This window comes from Seriola dumerili, unplaced genomic scaffold (genome assembly GCF_002260705.1).
Source record: "Seriola dumerili isolate Sdu_G_001 unplaced genomic scaffold, Sdu_1.0 BDQW01000025.1, whole genome shotgun sequence".
NCBI lineage: Eukaryota > Metazoa > Chordata > Actinopteri > Carangiformes > Carangidae > Seriola > Seriola dumerili.
Genome location: NW_019174280.1, coordinates 2286923 through 2309195, shown reverse-complemented (window position 1 = coordinate 2309195; position 22273 = coordinate 2286923). Strand labels below are relative to the sequence as shown.

The 22273-nt window shown below is 39.7% G+C and overlaps 1 protein-coding gene across 1 annotated transcript in view; it reads right to left on the bottom strand.

Moving 5' to 3' along the window:
- Positions 1–22273, bottom strand: part of adgrg6 (adhesion G protein-coupled receptor G6) — a 101567-nt gene that overhangs the window by 4713 nt on the left and 74581 nt on the right. Inside the window, exons 15-26 of the mRNA XM_022764884.1 lie at positions 19830–19992; positions 19494–19640; positions 19285–19401; positions 19003–19048; positions 18342–18448; positions 17646–17773; positions 16893–17161; positions 15557–15659; positions 13733–13883; positions 13517–13649; positions 12893–12994; positions 10979–11134 (exon numbers count right to left, since the gene is read on the bottom strand). Of these exons, the coding sequence (XP_022620605.1) occupies positions 10979–11134; positions 12893–12994; positions 13517–13649; positions 13733–13883; positions 15557–15659; positions 16893–17161; positions 17646–17773; positions 18342–18448; positions 19003–19048; positions 19285–19401; positions 19494–19640; positions 19830–19992 (1622 nt within the window). The remainder of the gene's footprint in view (positions 1–10978; positions 11135–12892; positions 12995–13516; positions 13650–13732; positions 13884–15556; positions 15660–16892; positions 17162–17645; positions 17774–18341; positions 18449–19002; positions 19049–19284; positions 19402–19493; positions 19641–19829; positions 19993–22273) is intronic.

Below are 22273 nucleotides of genomic sequence, written 5' to 3'. Positions count from 1 at the left end.
TACAGTCACGACTTCCTTAATTCATGCATCCTGACATTCACTGCGCATTATGTCAGCACTGATTATACCCCTGGCTCCAGACTATAATGTTGAAACTGGTCCTGTCAGCTAATTTTGATTTTTGAAATGCCCTATTTTATCCCACAGGGATGTTTGTTTTTGTTCCTGCATCCTGCATATTTCCCCATGTTTGCCTCAAATACACTCTTGAGTGCACTTTAGGATGGACTTGGAAACTGAGAGGAGGGGTATGGTTGAACCAGGGTCGCAGTAAAGACCTCTGGAAACCTCTGGTCATGGACTTTGGTCATGATGGATGAATCCTCTTTCCTCAAACATCTGGAAACTATACAATGACAGACTAATGCTGGTACAGACACTCTGAGATGCTGCTGTCCAACCTCAGACAGAGGAGGGAAAGTCGAGAAAGAGAGTTTTGCGTACAGCACATAAGATTACAGATGCTGATCTGGGATAATACTTATCTTTTTCCATTGGAAACTATGATGTGGTTACTTTGGAAACTCTGAGGTATAATTTAAAGAGTTTTTTAAACATGCAAATCTACATATACTAGTTTAATTCCAGTTTTTAACTCTATGAATAATGTAGTACTTTCTGTATCATGACACTATGCATGTACATTTCTTCTACTAGGAATGGCACAACATTATGGGAAGAAGACACCCAAAGACATAAATGGTACCATTTCCATGACAATATGTGCTGAAGCAAAGATATATTGAGGTTGTCTTTCTTTCATTCAGCCCAAAAAATCAAAATACTTTCTTCCTCTTCTGTGTTATTCCTAACAAAGATTACAGCCAAAGAAGCCATTTACAAAAATATTATTTTTCCCAGTTGAAATTGTTTGGTGATTAAAACTAGCTAGCCCTGGAGGCCAGATGACAATATTTTAGCAAATAACAATGGCTTCTGACCAAGACTGAAGGTTTGGTTTCTATTTTTGCCTTTTTCTATTGGGTCAATTGAAAAAGACAGCAACATGAGGGAGCAGTTGCACCTCATTAAAGTGGGCTCAAACCCTGGACAGCAAATAAAACCAGAGATATGCAACAAATGGTCCGGCCAGCTCAGAGTTGAATCGGGTCTCACCGCTCAGGGTATTTGAGCACATGTGGTACGCGTCCTAACCATTTGGCCATTAGATCACCCCAAATACAACCTTTTAACTACGCCTTTGCGTGTACATGATGGCAGCATTGTATATCCTGCGTCCATTTGGAGAGATTAATGCTAAGCATACATAAAATGCTATATGCACATGAACGCTATGGGGCGGTCCAAGGACCGTATGGGGATGTGGCCTTGGAAGCTGGAGAGTGATGGCAAGCCGCTCCGCTCTGTGTTGTGTGTAACGACAGAGCAAATCATCAAATATCTTGGCGGACATTCAAAAATATTGGAGGTGTTCCTCATCAATGATTTCTCGCATTGGCAAAATGAGTGAAACATAGTCACCACTGTCACCATCTACGCTGTTGGTTTCTCAAAATTTACAAAATAGTATGATTATGATGATGATGATGATGATAATATCACAAAGGCGTGGTTGAAGAGCAAGTATCTCCAGTTTAAGGTTGACCAGAGAACACAATGCAGTTTCCTCCCTCTGGTGAATGAGATTAAAACTGTGGTGAGACACAGTGATGCTAAACTGAACCACTGACCTGAATTTGTTTGTCCCAGTGGTCTACACTGTAAAATAACCCCTTCTGTCCCTCTTCTGTCCTGACTACTGACTGTATTCTCAGGCGTAGCCCATTCATCATGACTAACTGTACAAAGTAAGAAAAGCTGGATGGTAAAAGATAATTTTTCTCCTGTTAGGTCATGATTTGTTTTTGTTCATACAGCCATATCTTGACATTAAGTCTGTACAATATCAATGTCTTGAGCTTGTCTGGCAGCAGTGCTAAAAATGTGAATGTGAATTTACATGCTTTATGTTTTACACAATAGCTAGCCAAGAAAAAGCACATCTTTTCTTTTTCTACTCAGGGGAATGTATCAAAAGATGCTGCATCAGAATCAGAGGTTTTGTCTTGAAGAGGGTAAAAGGTTAAAAGGGAGGACAAGAGATTCAGTATCGTCCAACGCATGGAATATGGACTTTGATTGACCATCTAAAGAGCTGCAGGTCTTCAATGGGCTGGACACTGAAGACATTCTAGTATTGTGCAGAAATTAGCGAGCGCACTGCCAACAAAATTACAAAGACAGTTCTTGAAAAGGTCCTTGTGTCATGCTTGGAAACAAATCAGGTGATTTCCCAATATGAGTCATAACTGCTATGACCTGATTGAACGTTCTCAGAAACTCGCACTGTGAGAGTCTGAATACAGTAGAGGTTTCCTATAGGTCAAATCTGTCTGGAAACGATAACCTTCGCTTCACAGGCACCTCTCAGCTACCTCAGTTCATGCGTGATGCATGTATCATTCAGCAGAACTACATGTTCAGTATTTGGCTGAGCTATTTTTGTGGCTGGCTGATAACTGAGTAACAATGCAAGGAATGACTGGGAAAGATCAGCCAGCGTCTATTTTTTGGTGCTTTGGCTAAGTCTCGATAAACTGTCGGTCTGTTTGCTTGGCGAAAAGGAGATAGAGCGAGGGATTCCAAGGTTACTGAACAAAATGCTGCAGCCTTCAGACCAAATAGTTTAAAGACTAAGCCTCACTGGGCAATGGTCTTTCCAGCATGCAAAGGATAAAGTGTTGGAGCTCTGATCCTTCGTCCAACTTGACAGTAGATTTCAGATACAGGTTGATGTGAGGTGAGGAGACAAAAAGCTGTGGCCAAAAGAGCTGGAGTCTTCCCTCAAGCAGACAACAGGACATTTTTTACTGATTACTATAAAGTTACTAAAGTTCTCTGTCACAGGTCAGTGTTAACTACTTAAAATGTTTACTTCAGTGGGGCGACTGCTGCACAAGTAACTCGAATCAGGAAATTGGAGGAGAAGGGTATCTACGCAAAATAAGGTGTGTGTGATGTGTTTATTTTATTAGAATCCAATATATTTTCTGTGTAGCCAAGCATGGAGGCCAACCAGAAGCTTGCACTGTTTTTATGCAGAGACCAAAGAAGCAGGAGGGGATGTATCAGGCATTTGTGACACAGACTAATTCATGTCAGAAGAATTCATTCATTTTAGGTTTTAGACTCTTCTGCTACAAATGTGAAATGATGTTTGAACTCCTATATTGTATAGTGAGATTTCCATGTCTTTTTTCATTATAAAGCTTTGAGTCAAAAAGTCACAACACAAATACAAAAGCTTTTGCATTTGTGTTTTGGCTTTTTCCAAACAAAGTGTAAAACATGGGACCTTTAAACTCTTTCTCTCAGGTTATTCAGCACGGCCTTCTGCTAGTTTCTGCTAATACTTGTGTGTATATGTGACCAATGTCTTAACATAAATGTGTTTATCTGCAGTGCAGAATGTGTGCGTAAACAACACGTGCAATGAAATGTGCAAAAGTGACAAGTGCATCCATTCCTGTGGGTCTGGGACACACACACCCAAAAGCATTCATACATACAGATCACTACACTGATATGGTGCAAGGCAAGCCCTCGAGTACGTGTGTGGTCCCAAGTCTGAAGCACACAACTGTGCCACAGCAACCGCACACCAAGATTTACAGCGACACTCAGCGTTAACTGATGAGCAGATTCCACCAAAAGCCTCTGTGATGAAAGGAATTTGTTGACTGTCTCACTGACACGCTAGAAACACATTTTCCCTCAAGAAGGAATGAGCGACATTAACTGCAGACATGCAGCTCATGACTACTGAGTATTAAATCATAAGATTTCTTAAACAGCACTCAACAAACAAAGTGACAACTTTATATTTTCAGGCAGGCAGAATAAGTTCATTTTTCTGACGCAGACTAAAACTGAACTGGTTGCCTGGCAGGACAGTATTTAAATGGTATGTGTCCTTTTTTCTTCACTTTCTTCCACCTGTTTTGTGACAAAGGGACAATAAATTATGTTTATAGTCAACTGTTTTTAATTTTATTTATTAACAAAATAATCTAGTTCCTTTTTGTTTTCCCAAAAACTGAAAAAAGGTGTAATAAGATCCTTTACTTACAGCTGCAATAATATAATATATATTTATACCCTCAGTGGATCAAATGACTTCACGTAATCTGGCTTATTTACAGCTTGTTTCTGTTGTTGCTAAGTGGCAAAAAAATCTTTCATTGCAAAATATATATATAGGGTAGATGAAAAAGTACAAAAGCACATGTCATTAAGAATTCTACCAAAATGAAAGTAATAATCATCAATGGTAAATTTGAAGCAGCCATAGTAAAGAATTTCATTGTGGGAAAACAGTATACCTGATCGTTAATGGTGGAGAGGAATGACACTAGCATTTCATTCATTCAAACACTCTTTCTTAACATAATGACATTTGCCACTGATTCCAACTGTGCAGCATTAAGTTGAGTTGGTTGTTGATTTGAACTGTTCTGTTCATTTCAGTAGTAAGTTGTTCCCAGTGGTTCCCAAGCTTTTCCAACATTGCAATATAGAGGCCAGATGATGCCTTCATGATGCTCTCTCATTTTTTATTTCAATGATAACTCTCCTGTTGCTAACCTGCCACCCATTTTGATCCTCCAGTTTTTGCCTTGGATGTAAATTTATAGTGCACAGTCAGACTGAGATAGCAAATAAGTAAATGATGTGTTCCAGCAGTGACAGCATAACATAACATAACATAACATAACATAACATAACATAACATAACATAAAATAACATAATGACAGTTCCTATCATTGGTTTATTACAGTGACTGGCCTTAATACAAGAATTAAATAAACAATTAAAGTGAGTTTTTCAACATTTTCAAATATCATTTCATTTGAAAAAATGTTAAAACATTAACATATTTATTTTTTCCTAATATCATTTCTAATTAAAAATATATATCTAAAAATAATTTTAGATTATAATAATTTTAGATTTTTTTTATACTTAAATTTATGTTTACAATTTAGAATATTTTTTATAATTATAATGAATGATTTGTCAGCCCACTTGGAATATCTTCATGGCCCACAAATTGGGAACCACTGGTTTATACTCTTCAAAATTTATTAGATAATTATCTGCATAAGACTTTCAGTAGGTTATCACAGCTGAGCCAGGTGTGCCCACAGAAACAACACAACACACAAAAAGGATTCCAAGGAAACAATTAGTTTGTGCACTGGAAGGCTCTGCGGCTGGAAGTAAACAGACAGGAATGGCATGTAAGGAGAGAGCCCTGATCTGTCGTATGTGGATACTACTGTGCACAAAACTTCTGTCTCATCAGTTAAATATGAGGCAGGAATGTAGAGTGTCTGACTGAAAGCTCCAGTCGAGAAAGTGGAACAGGATATTTCATCACAGCTTTGGGGGAAAACCACTGAGCTCCCAATAAGACGATAAAGACTCTCTCTTCACCTGGTGACATGACCTCTCGACAGAAACACTTCCACCTGTCTGTCTGTCTGTCTACTCGTTAGCAAGAATCTGAAGAACATCAGACAAATTTGTTTATAACTCTGGTTAACAAATTGGCCTGAGCATCAGGACATTTTGAAATCATTACTAATTTACCGTAATACTGTAAATGTTGTGTGTGTGTGTGCGTGTGTGTGAGATGGGGAAGTCCAACATTGAGGACCGCCAAGTCAGCGAGTGAGCAGCACTCACAAACAGAGAACCCAGAAGATGAACAAAATACTTTGCAGCTGTGGAGTCCGGATAATTATTCAGCTCTGGCAGAAAACAAAATTCATATAACCTCTTTCACATTTATAATTTGCCAATAAATACAAAAATATCAAGTTTTTGAAATGGCCTATTTGGCACAAGGAACAAAAAAAATCTGCAGTTAAATGTGTCATTGACAAATCACCGCTGTGGTAGATTAACTGTTATTTCAGTTCTTCCTTTCTTATGCGGAAACCCTCACAGAAAATTAGATCAAGATGGATTTTCCCCTAACACTAAAGACAGATAATAGGCCTGCATCATTTATGCACAGCTGAAGTCCAGCTGAAATTACAATTAGTCATTCCTTTCACTCAAAATCATGTCAAGGGGACTTTTAAGGAATTGTTAATATTGTTTTATAAGCGAGAGAAGGGGAAAAAAAAAGAAGGTATTGGGTATCTGAAATACTCTTTCATGCTCAAATTCTCTAGTGAGTGACTGGTGCATGTGTTTGATTGACAATGTGAGCCAGGGGAGGGGCCCATACAAGCCATGGAGAGACAGAAACGACCATTTAAAGCATCTAATCTGAGTGAAATGACCTTTGAATGTGCTACAGCTGAAACTAGCCAAACTCATGTTACACTTTTCAGCGCAAGTGGTGCAAAAAGTACCAACTATTTGTAAATCCACAACGATTTTAGTGTGAATGTCCTTCCTAGAATTCTTAGTAACTACCATTAAACATTCAATAAAACTTTAGAAATGTCCTTTAAAGACCAAGCGGCAACCTCTGGGCTGAAAAATGAAGCCAACACCAGGGTGCCAAAACCTGCAGTTCCTCTAATGACCACTAGAGTCTGGCTCCAGCAGTGAGTCAGTCCCCATAGACTCCCATCTTAAAATGTCCAACTTTACAGCAGAAATAAACATGTTTACAGCCTGTTTCATTCGGTTCTTCTAGGTGTGAACGGAATGCTGTGAAACACCTGGAGTGGTAAATCAAAAGCATCACACAACTTCCAGTGTCAGGGGCCAAAAGATGTATTAAAGGAAAACCTTTGCACACATAAATAAAACAGTCATGCCTACATTTACATACAAAGAGAGATATGTGTCAGAGAGAATATCTATGCAGTCAGAAGAATCTGATTATTATAAACTAATGGAGTGAGAAGTTCTAAACTATAAATGTCTCCTTTTTGATTTTTTCTCAGAGGAGGAGAGGTCGTGATTTACAGAGCAGGTCTGCCTGGCGTGGAAATAAAGAGAATATAAATTCTTGGCTTTTCAAATTTAGACACCAGTCAAAGGAACACAGAACACAGAAATTTTTCAGCTGCCAAATTGACATAATAATAAATAAACAATTGGATATTTTAAAAACAAGGAGCAGCTGAACTCACTCATGACGTTCCTTGCACAGTGGTAATCAGACACGCTGCTCTTCCATCATTTTTTCACCATTCTGACAGCAACATACAGTCCTACCTCCTGTAGTACAGTATTGTCCTACAAATACATCAGAGAGTGTAGTTTGTACAGACAGAGGGTTTTTAAGTCTCCAACCTGAAGGACTTTTTTGCATTAAAGGTCCATACAGTATAAAAGTCTCTGTCCATGTGTAGTGTGATTATAGATCAGGTCTAGGTTCTATAGTAATACTGTGAAAGTATGAAAGTCTCAGTCCACAGAGAAATGCACACAGCCTGTATTCAGAAACTGAGCCTTAAAACCAGCCGTCAGGACTTCTGGAACTTTGTGATCTCACAACAAAGCAGTCACTGCTCTCAGCAATGCCCCAAGCCCCGCCCACCTGGACCCACCACCCAACCTTGCACGATTTGGTTTTCAGGTGTTTGCCTGAAATCTGCTGTATTTTTATTTGATCACTCAGAAAACAGTCAGCCAATCAGAAGAGAGACTCAGAGCCTCATCTCTTCCGATTGGCTCACCAACCTGTTGTTACTAGAGCTCCAGAGAGAAGCCTGAGAGAGGAGATGTGACACTACGTTGGGATGGTTTTTTGGTTCTTAAAACCACAAATACATCTTCTTATGGATCAACACTTCAAATAAAACGAGGAAGAAGTGTAAAATATGGAGCTTTAACTTTCAAGGCAGGAAAGCTGGAAGATTTTTATGACATTTACATGATTATTCAGTTTTTGTGACCTAAACTTTTTTTGTATTTTTGTACCTTGGTCAGTTTACTGCTCACCTTTGTACTTTTTAAGGTTTTTTACTGGACATGAGCTGCTGAAATTCCAATAAAAACTGGAAAAAGGGTGGTGTTCTTTTGACTTTTGACTGGTTCTGTTTCTGTCCTATTATTGACTCTATAACTATAAAAAAAATAAAACAGTATTAGACACTAAAAGTAAGAAGCGACTTGGGACTGATTGAGGTCGTCAGTTTGATTACCTGGACTGACAAGAAAAAAAATGTGGACGATAGGAAGAATAAAGGATTCTTCCTCTTCTTCCTCTTCAAAGATAACACCCTAAAATCGATTTGTTCTACCTGCCGAAAGATCATTATTTTCCTGCATGGATCAGTTCCTCTGACCTTCAGTAATGGTTTTGGGATACATAAAACAAATGTACCCACAGTTCTTTTCTGGAATAAGGGTTTAAAAAGAGCTGGATGTTGCTTCTGTAGTTAAGAGAACAGATATTTCATCTATCTACACCCAGAGAGAGAGAGGTTCAGTTAGTCTCATTGGGAATTTATTAAATCATGTAATATTTGGACTCTGAACACAATGTCTGACGTCATGCCAATAGCGTCCTCAACATTTGGTGTTCATTGTAATGAGCAAACCCAAATTATTACATCAGTCGCTGACTTTAATGAGAACCACAGCGTTAGCCTGTTGTTACTCGGCTCTTATTAAAACTCCAGACAAATCACAGTTAAATGAGGCAGATGTTAGCTTGGATGCAGCCTGGTGGGGCGTGCTTGTTTCTGCACCCTGGGGCACTCTGGGTGGGTGCAGTTGTGAAACTGGGGGTGAAATGGACCTCCTCCCACTCAGTGTGTCTCAGGCTGGGAACAAGATGGCATGAATGTGTATGACATCACAGTGACCAGCCAATCACAACACACAGTGGCTGCTTTCCCAAAATGTCTGCTACGCAAAGCCCGAAACATTTGAGATTTCATTTTGTTTTGTTTTTCTTGCTCAATCAAAATTGAGCATTAAAATGTTGGAACTTTAACTTCCAGATCCACTTTGACCCACAAGCATTTTGGGAAACACTGAGCGGATCACATGATGCTGGAAGCAGGGAGTCAATCAGCCAATCAGCTTTAGCTTTACCTCCGTCGATTCCTCCACTCCTGCTATTGCTGGGAAGAGCTTTCTACACACCAAACACAGAGGTAGATACATCAATAAACATCACGTGAGAGGACATTACTCAGCCTTCCCCAGTGACAGAGACAAACCTGAAATAATCACATTCAATAAAATGGTAAGAAACTTGTACAGGAATCATGTTTACATGCAGACTCATTCTTTAGTTCAATGCAGAAAACAACAAGAGGAGAAAAGCAGCTGGTCGGTAGCTGGAAAGTTGCAGGTTCACACACCGTCCTCCCAAGAAACATGATGAGATCAGTCATTTTGTTCAGATGCTTTATGACGTTGTTGTAGAGCTGCAGAACCTCTTAGGGAGGAGCTGTCTGTTAACCACCATGATCCGAATCATTTTCTAACCATGACATATCTTAACCCACACTGTGATATTTTTCTAACCAAGTCCTTTGACTTTGTCCTTTTTTTGTGCCTCACTAAACCTAAACAAAGCTTCACCAAAACGGCGGAACTTGAGAAAAGCTACAGAGGGCTAACAGCTTACATGTTAGTGTGACAATTTTCATTGTGCTCCCCTCACAATAATGTTTGCATTACGTCGCAAAACTTCTGCTTTACAGCTAGAGCTGCAACAATCAGTTAATTCGTCAGTTAGGGGCGATCGGAAGAAAATTTATCAGCAGCTGTTTATGATAAAAAACTGTTGGCAAAAATGTTCCAGGTTCTCATAATTGAACATTTTCTGGTTTCCCTGGTCTTACATTACAGTAAATTCAGTCTTAAACATTGACATTCGACGATTTCACCTTTGGCTCTTGGACATTTTTCACAGTTCTCTGGTGATTTATCGGCCAAACTATTTGATTGAGGGAAATATAGGCAGATTAATGGATCATTAGTTTTAGCCCTATACTTCCTTTTGGCCGTTTCATTTTGGAAGGCAATAAGAAACAAGATGTTTTGTGAACTTGTCTAGTCTATGAAAAACAGATGATACCCTCCTCCCACAGTGCAGTTAAAGGTTGCATTTCACTCCCAGCTGTTCACGTGGAGCTGCGAAGACTACATGTGGATCTACAGTATGTAAAACACTACACCCATTCAATGACGTTTTATAGAAGTACTAAAGTTAATTTATTGCAAGGTGTAACTTCATAAGAGAGTGACCAGTCTGCTTTATTTTATTTATACATTAATGTATTGTGATTAATAGCAACAGTTCAGGTTAGTTCATTTTCAGTTTGACCTCCAACCCTTTTAATGTCTCCTCAGATCCTCTCACGGGTCCTTTGGGAGGACAATGTTACCATTACTGAACAAAAACAAAATATAACTCTCCTTTTTTTTTCAAATTTACCTACAAACTTTTACCATGAAATCAGTGACGGTGTTAGTTTCAGGACAGAATAGTTTGAGTCTGCATGTAATCGTGACTATTACACACCAGAGGGTTTTCTTTTTTTTAAATCTACATTTAAAGAGTATAATCTTGCTGGACGCAGACCACAGAAACAGGTTGATTTATCTACTCATGGACGAAACAGAAAGATGCTTACTTTGAGGAACATGTATTATTACAGTGATGATAAAACAAAAAGCCCAAGTCCTGCGGTGTTTTCTCAAAGAGAAATGAACAGGATACAAGCTGCCTGAACAAGGTGAAAGCTGCTGCTGTGAGAAAACCCTCAGCTACAAATCAAACAAAAGTTTCATGTTTTTCTTTTCAGACTAATCATATTTTCCACACTGGATGTTTTTTTTCTTTTAATCTTTGTGTTTTTCTCCATCTCACTCACATTTGTCTTTTTTTAAAGAATTATTTCCTCTGTCTTGTGAGATGATTGTTTTAAAAAAAATTCATCTCGTTTTGTGTGTGTGTGTGTGTGTGTGTGTGTGTGTGTGTCTCACCTGTGTTACTGTGTCGTTTGGTGAAGGGGTTGAGTGTAGCTTTAGCCTTGGAGGTCCAGTTTGCGGTGCTGGAGCCAAAGGAGCTGGAGGACAAAGACTTGCCCAGGTTGTCTGAGCTCACCTTCTTGGTGTTGTTGGTGGCCGTCTTACTCCAGTCTGCAAGAAGATAAACAAACATAACGATCAATCGGTACCTCCTGACTGATCACCTACACCACCTGATCGCGATGCTGACTCCCACCCTCAGTGTCATTCTTTCAACCTTTGTCCCTACGTCTTTGACCTTCCTCCATCTTGTCCAGGAATCTCCCTTCTCTTCCCTTCCCTTCCTTCCTTCCTTCCTTTTTCACCATGGGATGTTGTCATGGACAATTACACAACAGACATCAGTAATATGGAACAGATGTGCATGCATTTATTTCGCTGCCGCTGTCTGCAACCTGATGGCCCTGAGAAATCAGGACTCGGTTTCATGTGCATTTACTGCAGATTCAGGACATTTTTGGGTCTCAAACACAAAGATTACAGTTAAAAAGTGAACATTAACATCAAGAGTCAGCTCATTATGTTCTTTTAGAAATGCACTGTTGGCATGTATCACGTTATTTTGCAGGTTAAATAAGTCAGGCATCACCTCTTGTGTTGCTGCTGCTCCAGTGCAGTGCAATGTCTCCTTCAGAGAGAGAGTTCACTAACTTAATATACAACTTGAAATTAGCATGTAAACAAGACTATGAGTCTGCAGCAATGCTAGCAGCTCTGTGAGGCTGAACTTAGACACAGCGATGGTGGTGCTTTGAGCTAAATGCTATCAACAGAGCGCTAACACCCTCCCAATGACAATGCTTAAGCAGATGTAATGTTTTCATCATCTAGCTTTAATATGCTAACATTAGCTAATTATCAGGAAAGACAAAGAACAGCTGCTAAGAAGCTATAAAGCAGATGCAATGTTCATCATCTTACTTTAGAATGTTAGCATGCTAACATTTGCCAATTAGCAGGAAAAACTTGAGAGCAGCTGAGGCTGATGGGAATTGTCATTAGTTTCTGCAGGTATTTGGTCAAAAAGTTGTTTCAGTTCATCCTGATTTAAACACGAATATCTGGACCAAATTTTTATGGCGATTCAAACAATAGATGAGGAAGCACAAGAGTCGACTTCATGGTGGCGCTAGAGGAAAAGTCAGAGGATCGGTAATAATAAAAGACAATTCAGTCTGGAAAGTCGACTGAATGACCAACATTGCTGTCCACGGATGAAAATAAAAATGCACATATGAGGCATTTCACCGATGAAAACAAAACTAAAATGTGTGTAATTTTACTGCAGTTTGTTTTTAGCTCACGTCCCATACTGACCACTGGTTACTTAATGCTTCATATATGAGCTTCAGTAAAAATCTACCTGCATAAAACGCACATGAATGAATGGGTACATGAACTTTGTGTTTTCCTCTTTTTATGATCCTGGTTTAAAGGAGGAATTCTGCTGCTAAATACCATTTTACTGGGTTTTACACAACAATTAACTTGGAATCTTTGGAATGAAAACAGTCGTATACATGGAGGAACTACACAGACTCATCTACCTTCTTACAAATGAAATGGCAGCAGTACAGGACATCCACAGACTAAGTACACCTGGAGGACCTCCTGGTCTTCCTGAAACCTCTGTTTTATCTTTTTTTTATTAGCTGCAAAGCCGAAGACTTAGGTTTAATATTTTAATAAAATATCCTTGTGTTTTTTTCTGCTGCTGGGATCTGGCAGGAGTCCAGCAGAAGGATTTGACAGGACTCCTGTGGAGAGATGTGAATTAGCTTTATTGTCCTGTTGTGAACCCTAGGGGATCAACCTGAGATAAACAAACAGAGAGAGAACAGAGGGACAGACAGGTAGACAGATGTATACCTGAGTTGTCTGACAGCCTGAATCGGCCGCAGCAGAGGTATCTCCTCCACTGCTTCTGGACATTTTCTTTCAAGGCGCAGTGGAAGATGAATATGAAGAGACCTGGAGAAAGTCCAAAGAAGGGTGAGAGGTTTTTGTTGTGTTTATGTCTTATCATAGGTATCACAATTACCATTTTTTACATACACATCACATTAAATACACGTATAAATGATTCACTGTACTGATCTGGGTGCTAAATGAAACAAAAGTTCCTAAAAACCAAAGGAACATGGAACATGGAACATGTTAGCCAGGTTCACAGTTTGAGGTGATTAATCCCATGTGTCACCTGGACAAAAACCCTGAGGCTGTCGGAGCGAAAGAATTTCCTCAAGAAACACTGAGGTGGAAAAGCTGTCAAGGCAAAATACTTGTGCCAATAAAATAAAAAGCAGTTGTAGAACCTCAAACAAGTGTTTTCCCCCTGCAGAGAGAGGCATGTGAACATGACTCAGACGGAGCTGCACCACTTGTTCAGGCCGCAGGAACTTTTGCATTCTCCTAAATCACTTGAATACGTCACTTAAGAACAAAGGATTTTGAGATCCAGTGTGTCATTTAGTCACCGGGATGTTACTGTACCTTGCAGTGAGTTGAAGATGGTAAAGAGGTACATGAAGGCCAGGGCGACGGGTCCCGAGGCGAACAGAGCGAAGCCCCACGTCATACCCAGCAGGAAGGTGAGGCTGATGACGCTCCGCAGGTTCCGCAGAACCTGGATCACAACAGAACATTAAACATTAAACATTCAGAAATGTCGAACTACTTTCACGTGATCCGCTGAGCTCGGTTGCACACCTCCTCTCGCAGTGTGCGGTTGCTGCGTTTGCCGTTGCGGCCGCAGATCTGCATCATCACCACGATGAACATGGCCACGTTGAGCAGAAACACCAGACAGAAGTAACCGACGCAGGTGCTGTAGAAGACGGCCTTATTCTTGATCCAACAGCTGAGGGAAGAGAGAGGACACACACACACACACACACGCACGCGCGCGCACACACACACACGCAAAAATCAAAATGGCTGAGGAAGACATAGGGCTGCGACTAACAATTATTTTCATCACTGATTAATCTGCGAAGTATTTCCTTGATTAAATCACACAATATTCAGCTCACTGGGAGATAAACCAGAGCAAATCAAACCCAAACCATCACATATCTGGAGCTGGGAGCTGAGAATATTTGGGTCTTTTGCTTGCAAAGAACTAAATGATAAATCATGTATTTAAATAGTTGACAACTGCTAGTCGCTAGCAAGCTCCCTGCAGCCTCTCCATGAGAGAGATTTTCAGAAGCACTTCGACTTCAGTATACTAATATTTTTAAAGGTTACAGGTCAACTCCAGGGATACTAAGGTTATGTCCGTGCTAATGCTTCTGGGAGGAGTTTATATTTTACAATTTCAAACAAATTACGTCCCTGAAGATTTTTTTGTTGCAGGCTGATGTTTTTTAGAAACACTCTTGAGTTATTTTAAAGCCAAAAAATACACTACAACAAAGTGGTTTAGTATCTTCCCACTATATTTTACTTAGTGAAAGATTTGAAAATTTGAAAAAAAAATTTGAAACCAAACCAAAAGAAAATTGTTGGACCAACTTAAAAATATTGCCTCAGTTGGTGACACACAATTCAATTAAGTTTTAACTAGGTAGATTAACACAGTTGCTTTAGGTCACATGTACTTAATAGGTTTACCTTTGCAACAGTTTCCATTAATGCAAATCAACTTAAATTTTCCAATTTTTCAATTTCCAATTATCCAATTATTTGCTTTACCCAAAGGTAAAATATTGCTAATTAACAACCTAATAGAATGGGTGCAGGAAAAGGTTTTTGTAATAACCTTAGTGTGTCACTATAGTTTGTTAAATGTAATCAAAATAATTTACAAACTATTTAAATCTTAAATTGGTTGGAGAAAAAGCCTGAGGCTCATTTATTATATAAATGTCAAAAAAACCCACTATTATCTTTACGGTCACCAAAACAGCTTTTGGACCAAGATATCTGTATAAAATGCATAAAAAGGTTGTATCATTTACTTCCTTTTCTCTAATACAAATATGCACAAAACGCATAAGTTATTAGAACCAAAAACTATGGATTTAACAAGTTGTGCAAAGCAGTGCAACAAAGTATTATGTATGTAAGCATAACTTTAAGTTTTACCCAGCTACAGCCAGCCAAGTCTGAAAAGTCAGACATATTTATGGTGTTGAGATCTAAGACGTTGTACAATTAAACACACATGCAGATAATGATCTGGATCTGGTGGGAGAAAATTCCTTGACCTTGGTGGAGGTATGCACTGAGTGCCATTCTACTTTAATATGCATTTGAATAGAAAGTGTTCCTGGAATGCGATGTGTGTATATTGGTTGTAGCCAGAAATATCAGCTTTTCACATTATGATGAAATTTCATCCTGTGATGATGTTGACTGCACATTAAATACATCCTGTATCCACAACATCTGTGTTGGGTCCTGTGGTGTATTATTACCATTTATTGTTAAGACAAGTATGCTTTCCTTAAGAAAAAAGAACATGCTACAAATAATTCTGACTTGACTGTATTGAGTCTGACTTATTATTGTATTACTGTGGAGACTCACAGCACTGAGGATCCCTCTCCTGACCCTCCTCTGCCGTACTCTATTGACCCATAAGAGTTTTTATCCACTGCAACAACAATCCCCAACAACACCGCAGGGAGACCTGGAACAAATCACACAGTCGACAGATCAGCATCACAGTTCCCATGTCTTCCTCTCTTGATTATTTGTTGCTGCCAAGCCATTTATGGACACTGCTAACTATCGCATTTATGTGAATCATCAGAATAAAATCATTTCTACTTCCAAGTTGGCAGTGGCACAGAAACCTTGGTCCAGGCTGGCCTACGAATAAAGCTCAACATCACAGACAGAAACAGATAAAAACAAAAACCTAACTGTTACTAACAAGCCCACTTCTACTGGTCAAAAATAATAAATCACTCAACCTAACCTGAGAATACATGTTCTCCCAGGAGTGTGCAGTTTTACAGGTGTCTCTCACTGCCACAAGAGGGCACCAGAGTGCAATGTTACCAGATTGGAAGAAGTCCTGTGTCTTGGCACAGCCAGTGCTCGAATCAAAGAAGACACAAAAACTGCATTTTGTATGTGAGTTTAATCCGTCTCGTAAAACTTAAATTTGAGGGATTCAAATTTTTTTTTTTTTGCAGCTGATTTAGTGAAAACTGTGGAGTTTATGGATTTCTGATGCTAATGTGTTGCTAATACTCAATGTATATTAAAACGTATAAATCAGCTCATCACAGATACATTGGCTGAGAAGTGATAAGAACTTGCAGTATGGAAAGAAAAGTTCAGATGATTTAGAAACTATGTCTCAGTTATTATCTGTTTATCTGTTTCTCTTTTAATTGATGTTTTCCTTTCCTTTTTTTATTGATATTATATATTTTTCATTTCATTGAAATGGTTCTGTTTTCTCATCTCTCGGCCTGTCTCATGTGCTGCTTCGTAACAATCTGAATGATTTTTCATATAAATCAGTCTCTACACATAAGTGTTAATATGAAAACTTTGACCTAGAACACTGACTGTGAGGTCAGTTCTTTAGCACAGTGGTCCTCAAAGTGATGTCCGGGGACACGATGACAGAATATATGACTTGGTCAAGGGTTTCAAACGAAAATAATAATAAAAATAAAAGCAAAAATCTTATAAGATGGAGGTCCGTGGTCTAATTTGTGTCGGTTCAAGTCTTTGATGTGAAAACGTTTGAGAACCATTGCTTTAGCAGGATGCCCCATACTAAACTGTGCCTTGCTCTGACCAATAACTTCAACCTTCTGGATTAAATAAACAATATGAAATTGTTTTATAATAAACAGATACAGTGTTGGCATTAGTGTTTAAGCTAAAACAATCAGCCCCTCACCCCATCCGACGATGCAGAACTTGAGGATGTATCGGCGTATATAGGTGTTGAAGACCTTGACCAGGGCGATGTACATGTGGATGGACTCCAACCCCATCCAGGTGAAGGAGGTCAGCAGGAAGTAGTGCAGGAAGATGGCCACGGACATGCACAGCCAATCGGTTTTCAGACTGGCCAGCCAGCCGTCCAGTAGGAAGACCATGTTCAGGAAGAGTAAGGACGCGCTGAGGTTCATCAGGATCTTAGACGGGTAGTCACGTCGAAGTTTTCTGTGGTTATAAAACGAAAGAGAAAGAAAAAAAAAAAGATGTGGCATGTGGTTGAAATCTGATTTTGTTGACAACTTTCATTTACTGCGGTCACAGCCACCCACCCGCACCACCCAGGCTGTTCCCAGAGATCTGAGGGTTGAACTTCACAGCTAAAGGCTTCCTGTGGAGCTTTATGAGCAAAGTAAAATATAGACATACATGCATCTATATATTAATTAAATGCTTATTATCCTATTTAGCAAAAGATCGCTTTTGTTCAGTCTCACTACCTACTGTGTCAGTCCTATAATAAATCCCATCATGAAGAAAGATATAAAGTTGCCAGGATACACCACTGTGACTTGTTTAAAGCCAGGCAGTCTCCACCACCTACTAAGGGAAATATCTGGCTTGTTATTATAAAAACAATATTGATTATAGCCCCATCCTATAAGATGTAATGGTAAACTAATGTGCCCAGACTGAACAGCACCGGACTCACTCAAAGGCGATGTAGGTGAGCAGCGTGGCAGCAGAGAAGATGGCGGAGATGCCGCAGCCGATGTAAGTGATGAAGGTCAGAATCCTGTTGTTCTTTGAATCTATGTGATGCGAAACTCCAGATATGTCCTGGAGTCAGACATGCAGGGATACCAAGCAGAACAGAGGTTAAAAGAAAAAAAGAGAACAAGAACCAAACCAACAAACAAACAAAAAAAAAATCACTTTTAAAATCAACGGTGACCGTTGCCCCCACCCTTTGGAACCGCCTTCCTATAGTCATAAAAATGCTGACTTTCCCCCTTTTTTAACTATGTATTTTCTTAAATGTTTCCACTCCACAGCACCTTGTAACCCAGGTTTTGAAAGGTGCTGTTCTACTTTTCTCTCATTATTGTAACTAATATTTCAGGCAGTCTGTTCACTCATCCATATGTGTATCAGGCCACATCACACCTACTGTAATATTCTCCATAAATGTTCTGCAGAACATACAGATTTCTAAGTAACAGGTGCATGAAAAGAACCGGAAGTCAATGAGTTCAGTAAATGCATCATAAGTTCTTAATTGCTGCATTTAGAGCTTTAGAAGACAACAGGCAGAAGTGTCAGGAGAACAACTGAGAAAACCTGTGAGGTAGCTTTTATATTTTTAATTTCACACACAAACAGAAACTGTCTCACAGCCGAGTCTCACCATGAGGATGCCAAAGTGTGTCAGGTGGTTGCACAGACAGATGGTTTTGTTGCTGGTGGATTCATTGGACACTCTGCAGCCTTTTCCGTTCCAGTCTCCAGACCCATCTAGTGGCAATACAGAGGTATTACATCACATACAGTATATGCCGCTAACATTTAGAGCTTTCATGAAAATGATGCCTGGGTTATTGAAGATTTTTTTTTTAAGTGAGTAACAGCACAAATAAGTCAGGATCTACTTTTATTATTCAGCATCATAACTTAATTTGTTTTGTCTTGATTGCGAATGCTTTTATTCATTTCATAAACACTTTGGACGTGGAAATTCATCCTGACTTTCTACCTCGGAATTGTTATTTTACTGTAAATATATATCCTGGGAACCTTTTGGTTCAGTGGTGAGCAGAGAGATTTATCTGCATGTACACATGGCCCAACCACTGACAAATACACAAAGAAGGTTATTACGACCTTGAGAATCCCAGTAGATGAGGCAGAGTTGATAAAGAGCAACTTGGATGAAGCTTTAACAGATGGGATGTTTTTTTCTCCAGACACTTGAGATATATAGTTTCGTGTAAAGAGGTGAACGGCTCCCTGCAGACCCAAGAACCTGTACTGAACTTGAAATGTGTAGGGTGATGTGACGACAGACTTACTTTTCATGCTGAAGTCCCAGAACATGCAGAATGGAGTCTTGGAGGGCTGCCAGGAAAAGAAGAGCAGTGATATAGCATGAGGTTCAGCAGACACAGTCACATAGTAACTGACTCAGTTTTGTTTCAATTAAAGTTCTCACAACAAACAGGACCAGCACAACAGACACAACCCAAGTCTAAAATGATCCCATGTTTAATACCTGACTCTCACTCATGCTGCTTCTATGACACTATATCTGACAAATGAAGCTCAGGGCAAAGCAGACCCTCAAAACTCTGTACCTGTGCAGTGAGGTGAGCAATCTCAATCTTCACTGGATCTGCCAGGTCACTGATGGAGAAGTTCCCCACACTGCTGGCCACTACGTAGCTGTTCAAACTTAGATTGTTCTGCTGTTTCTGGAAAATAAAATCCCAACAAAATCTGTGAACAACTTCATGAGGGAGTTTCTCAATGTTAGCACAGGTGATCAGAGGCAGAGCGGACTGACCTGGAAGAGGTTGGTGCTGCTGAAGAACATGAAGTTGATCCTGGACAGAGACGATCTGTCAGTCTCGCTCAGAGAGACATTGGACAGCAGAGAGGACGGGAGGGTGACCTGAGCTAATGGGTGAAGTGTCTCTGATTCAAAATCAATCTGAGAGAGGAGAGAAGAGGAGAGGAGAGGAGAGGAAAGGAGACAATCAAGACTCAAACTAAATTCAAAGAGATTTCAGAACTTTTTAGAAACCTTTTTTAGTTTGTTCAGATTGTCTTCAAAATAAACCTCCATGACAAGTCAGTAAATCCCTTCAGAAGAGGAAGTTTTGATGGCTCTGGGCGTCACCTGTGGAGTGTCGTTGTTTGGAATGAAGGCGCTGAAGGACGCCCCGTTGAACATGGTGGCATTGTTGGCCAGTATCCCCAAAGCCAGGTTTTTGGAGGTGATTTTGATGGATGGACCATCAAACTCAATCTTGTGAACCAGCTCATCCACCGTCTTCAGAGCTCTGAGAGAGGGAGACAGAAAAGTCAGGACTGGATTGAAAAAAAAAAACTCAGCAGACGTATGTCCTAAATCATCTTAGAGGGGGAAAAACTATATTACCAGTGAAGAATTAGAAAATACAACATCCTCATTAATCCTCAACAACATCATTAATTAAATGATGCCATGCAGCATTTCTTTTAGTAGCGTTAAATCCAAAATACATATCCTAACATACTTTATAATAAATCCACAAATTACATTTCAGCACATTTTAATGACTGATAAAGTCCTGTAGCATAACAGTACAAGCTGTGTAACAGATGTGACATAAAACATATAAACATGCAACACTGAAATACACTGCAGTGACTGTAATCTACACTACACTCTACACCGACTTTTCTGCACTGTGGAGATAGATAAAGATTCAAATTCTTTTCATTTCTTTGCCTCCGTATATTTCTGAGCTTTTCTCCCCCTACGAGTGAGGGCTGAGACCCTGTGGTAGTGCATTGCAGGCCATTCCAAGGTCTAGGTTGAAAACCAAAGGAGACGGGGCATTTGCTGTCAGGACCCTAAACTTTGGAACAACCTCAGCCCCCCATTTTATCTTCTTCACTTCTTAAGACATATTCATATAAAAAAAGGTTTTTATTGTGTGATGTCTTTTCATTTACATTTTACTTTGATTTGTGTGGATGTTTTATATTTGACTTGTGAAGCACTTTGTTACTAGTATTGAAAAGTGCTATACAAATAATGTCTTATTATTAGTATTAGTATTAGTATTAGTAATAGTAGAAGTAGTAGTAGTAGTATAAAATAAGATGGTATGGTATAGGACAGGTGGAATACAGTAGAGAACAGGACCAGGTACGGTGAAAAAAATGTACAGTACAGAGATAGAGCAGATTAAAGTACAGAGCAGTGCAATACAGGAGAGGTAGAACAGCAGAGTGGAGTAAAAGACAGAAGATTAAAGTAGAGATGGAGCAGAGTGAAGCAGAGTGGAGTTAAGTGCAATACAGTGCAGTAGAGTACAGTAAAGTACAGTACAGCAGAGGCAGAGTTAAGAACTTCACAGTAGAGGTAGAGTAGGCTCCAGTGGAGTAAAGAAGAATACACTACAGTAGGGGGATTACAGTAGAGTGTAGTAGAGATAGAGTAGAGGTCAGTGGGGCAGAGCACAGCACAGTACAGCTAAGAACAGTGTGGCAGAGGTAGAGCACAGTAGAGCCTGGTATGTATGAGCATGATGCGATAAAGTACAGTAGAGTAACAATCATACAAAGTGGATGAGTAGTAGAGCTCAGTAGAGCAAAGTATGAAAAAAATAGAGCAGAGAAGAAAGGAGTAGAAAGAACAGAGTGAGGTACAGCACAGTATGGGCTCAGGAGGTAGAGTGGGTCGTCCACTAATCGGAAGGTCGGTGGTTTGTCCTTGGACAATATACTGGACCTCATGTATCATCGGTATGTGACTATGCGTGACTATGCTATGACAGAAAAGCCCTATATGTGTGTATGAATGTGTGATGTGGCTTCCACTGTAAAATGCTTTGAGTGTTCGATAAGTGTAGTCCATTTACCATTTACCAGCAGTGGAAAGAGAACACAGTAGAGTACAGTAGAGGAAAGTATAGTACTGTACAGATGCACAAGAAAATGTAGACTACACTAGAGCAGTGCAGAGCAGAGCAGATTAGAGTAGAGTAGAGCAGAGCAGAGTAGAGTAGAGTAGAGTAGAGTAGAGTAGAGTAGAGTAGAGTAGAGTAGAGTAGAAAAGAGCAGAGTAGAGCAGAGCAGAGCAGAGTAGAAAAGAGCAGAGTAGAGTGGAGCAGAGTAGAGCAGAGCAGAATAGAGTAGAGCAGAGCAGAGTAGAGTAGAGCAGAGCAAAGCAGATTAGAGTAGAGTAGAGCAGAGCAGAGTAGAACAGAGCAGAGTAGAGCAGAGCAGAGTAGAAAAGAGCAGAGTAGAGCAGAGTAGAGTAGAGTAGAGTAGAGTAGAGCAGAGCAGAGTAGAGCAGAGCAGAGTAGAGTAGAGCAGAGCAGAGTAGAGTAGAGCAGAGCAAAGCAGATTAGAGTAGAGTAGAGCAGAGCAGATTAGAGTACAGTAGAGCAGAGCAGAGTAGAAAAGAGCAGAGTAGAGCAGAGCAGAATAGAGTAGAGCAGAGCAGAGTAGAGTAGAGCAGAGCAAAGCAGATTAGAGTAGAGTAGAGTAGAGCAGAGTAGAGTAGAGCAGAGCAGAGCAGAGCAGAGCAGAGTAGAGCAGAGCAAAGCAGATTAGAGTAGAGTAGAGTAG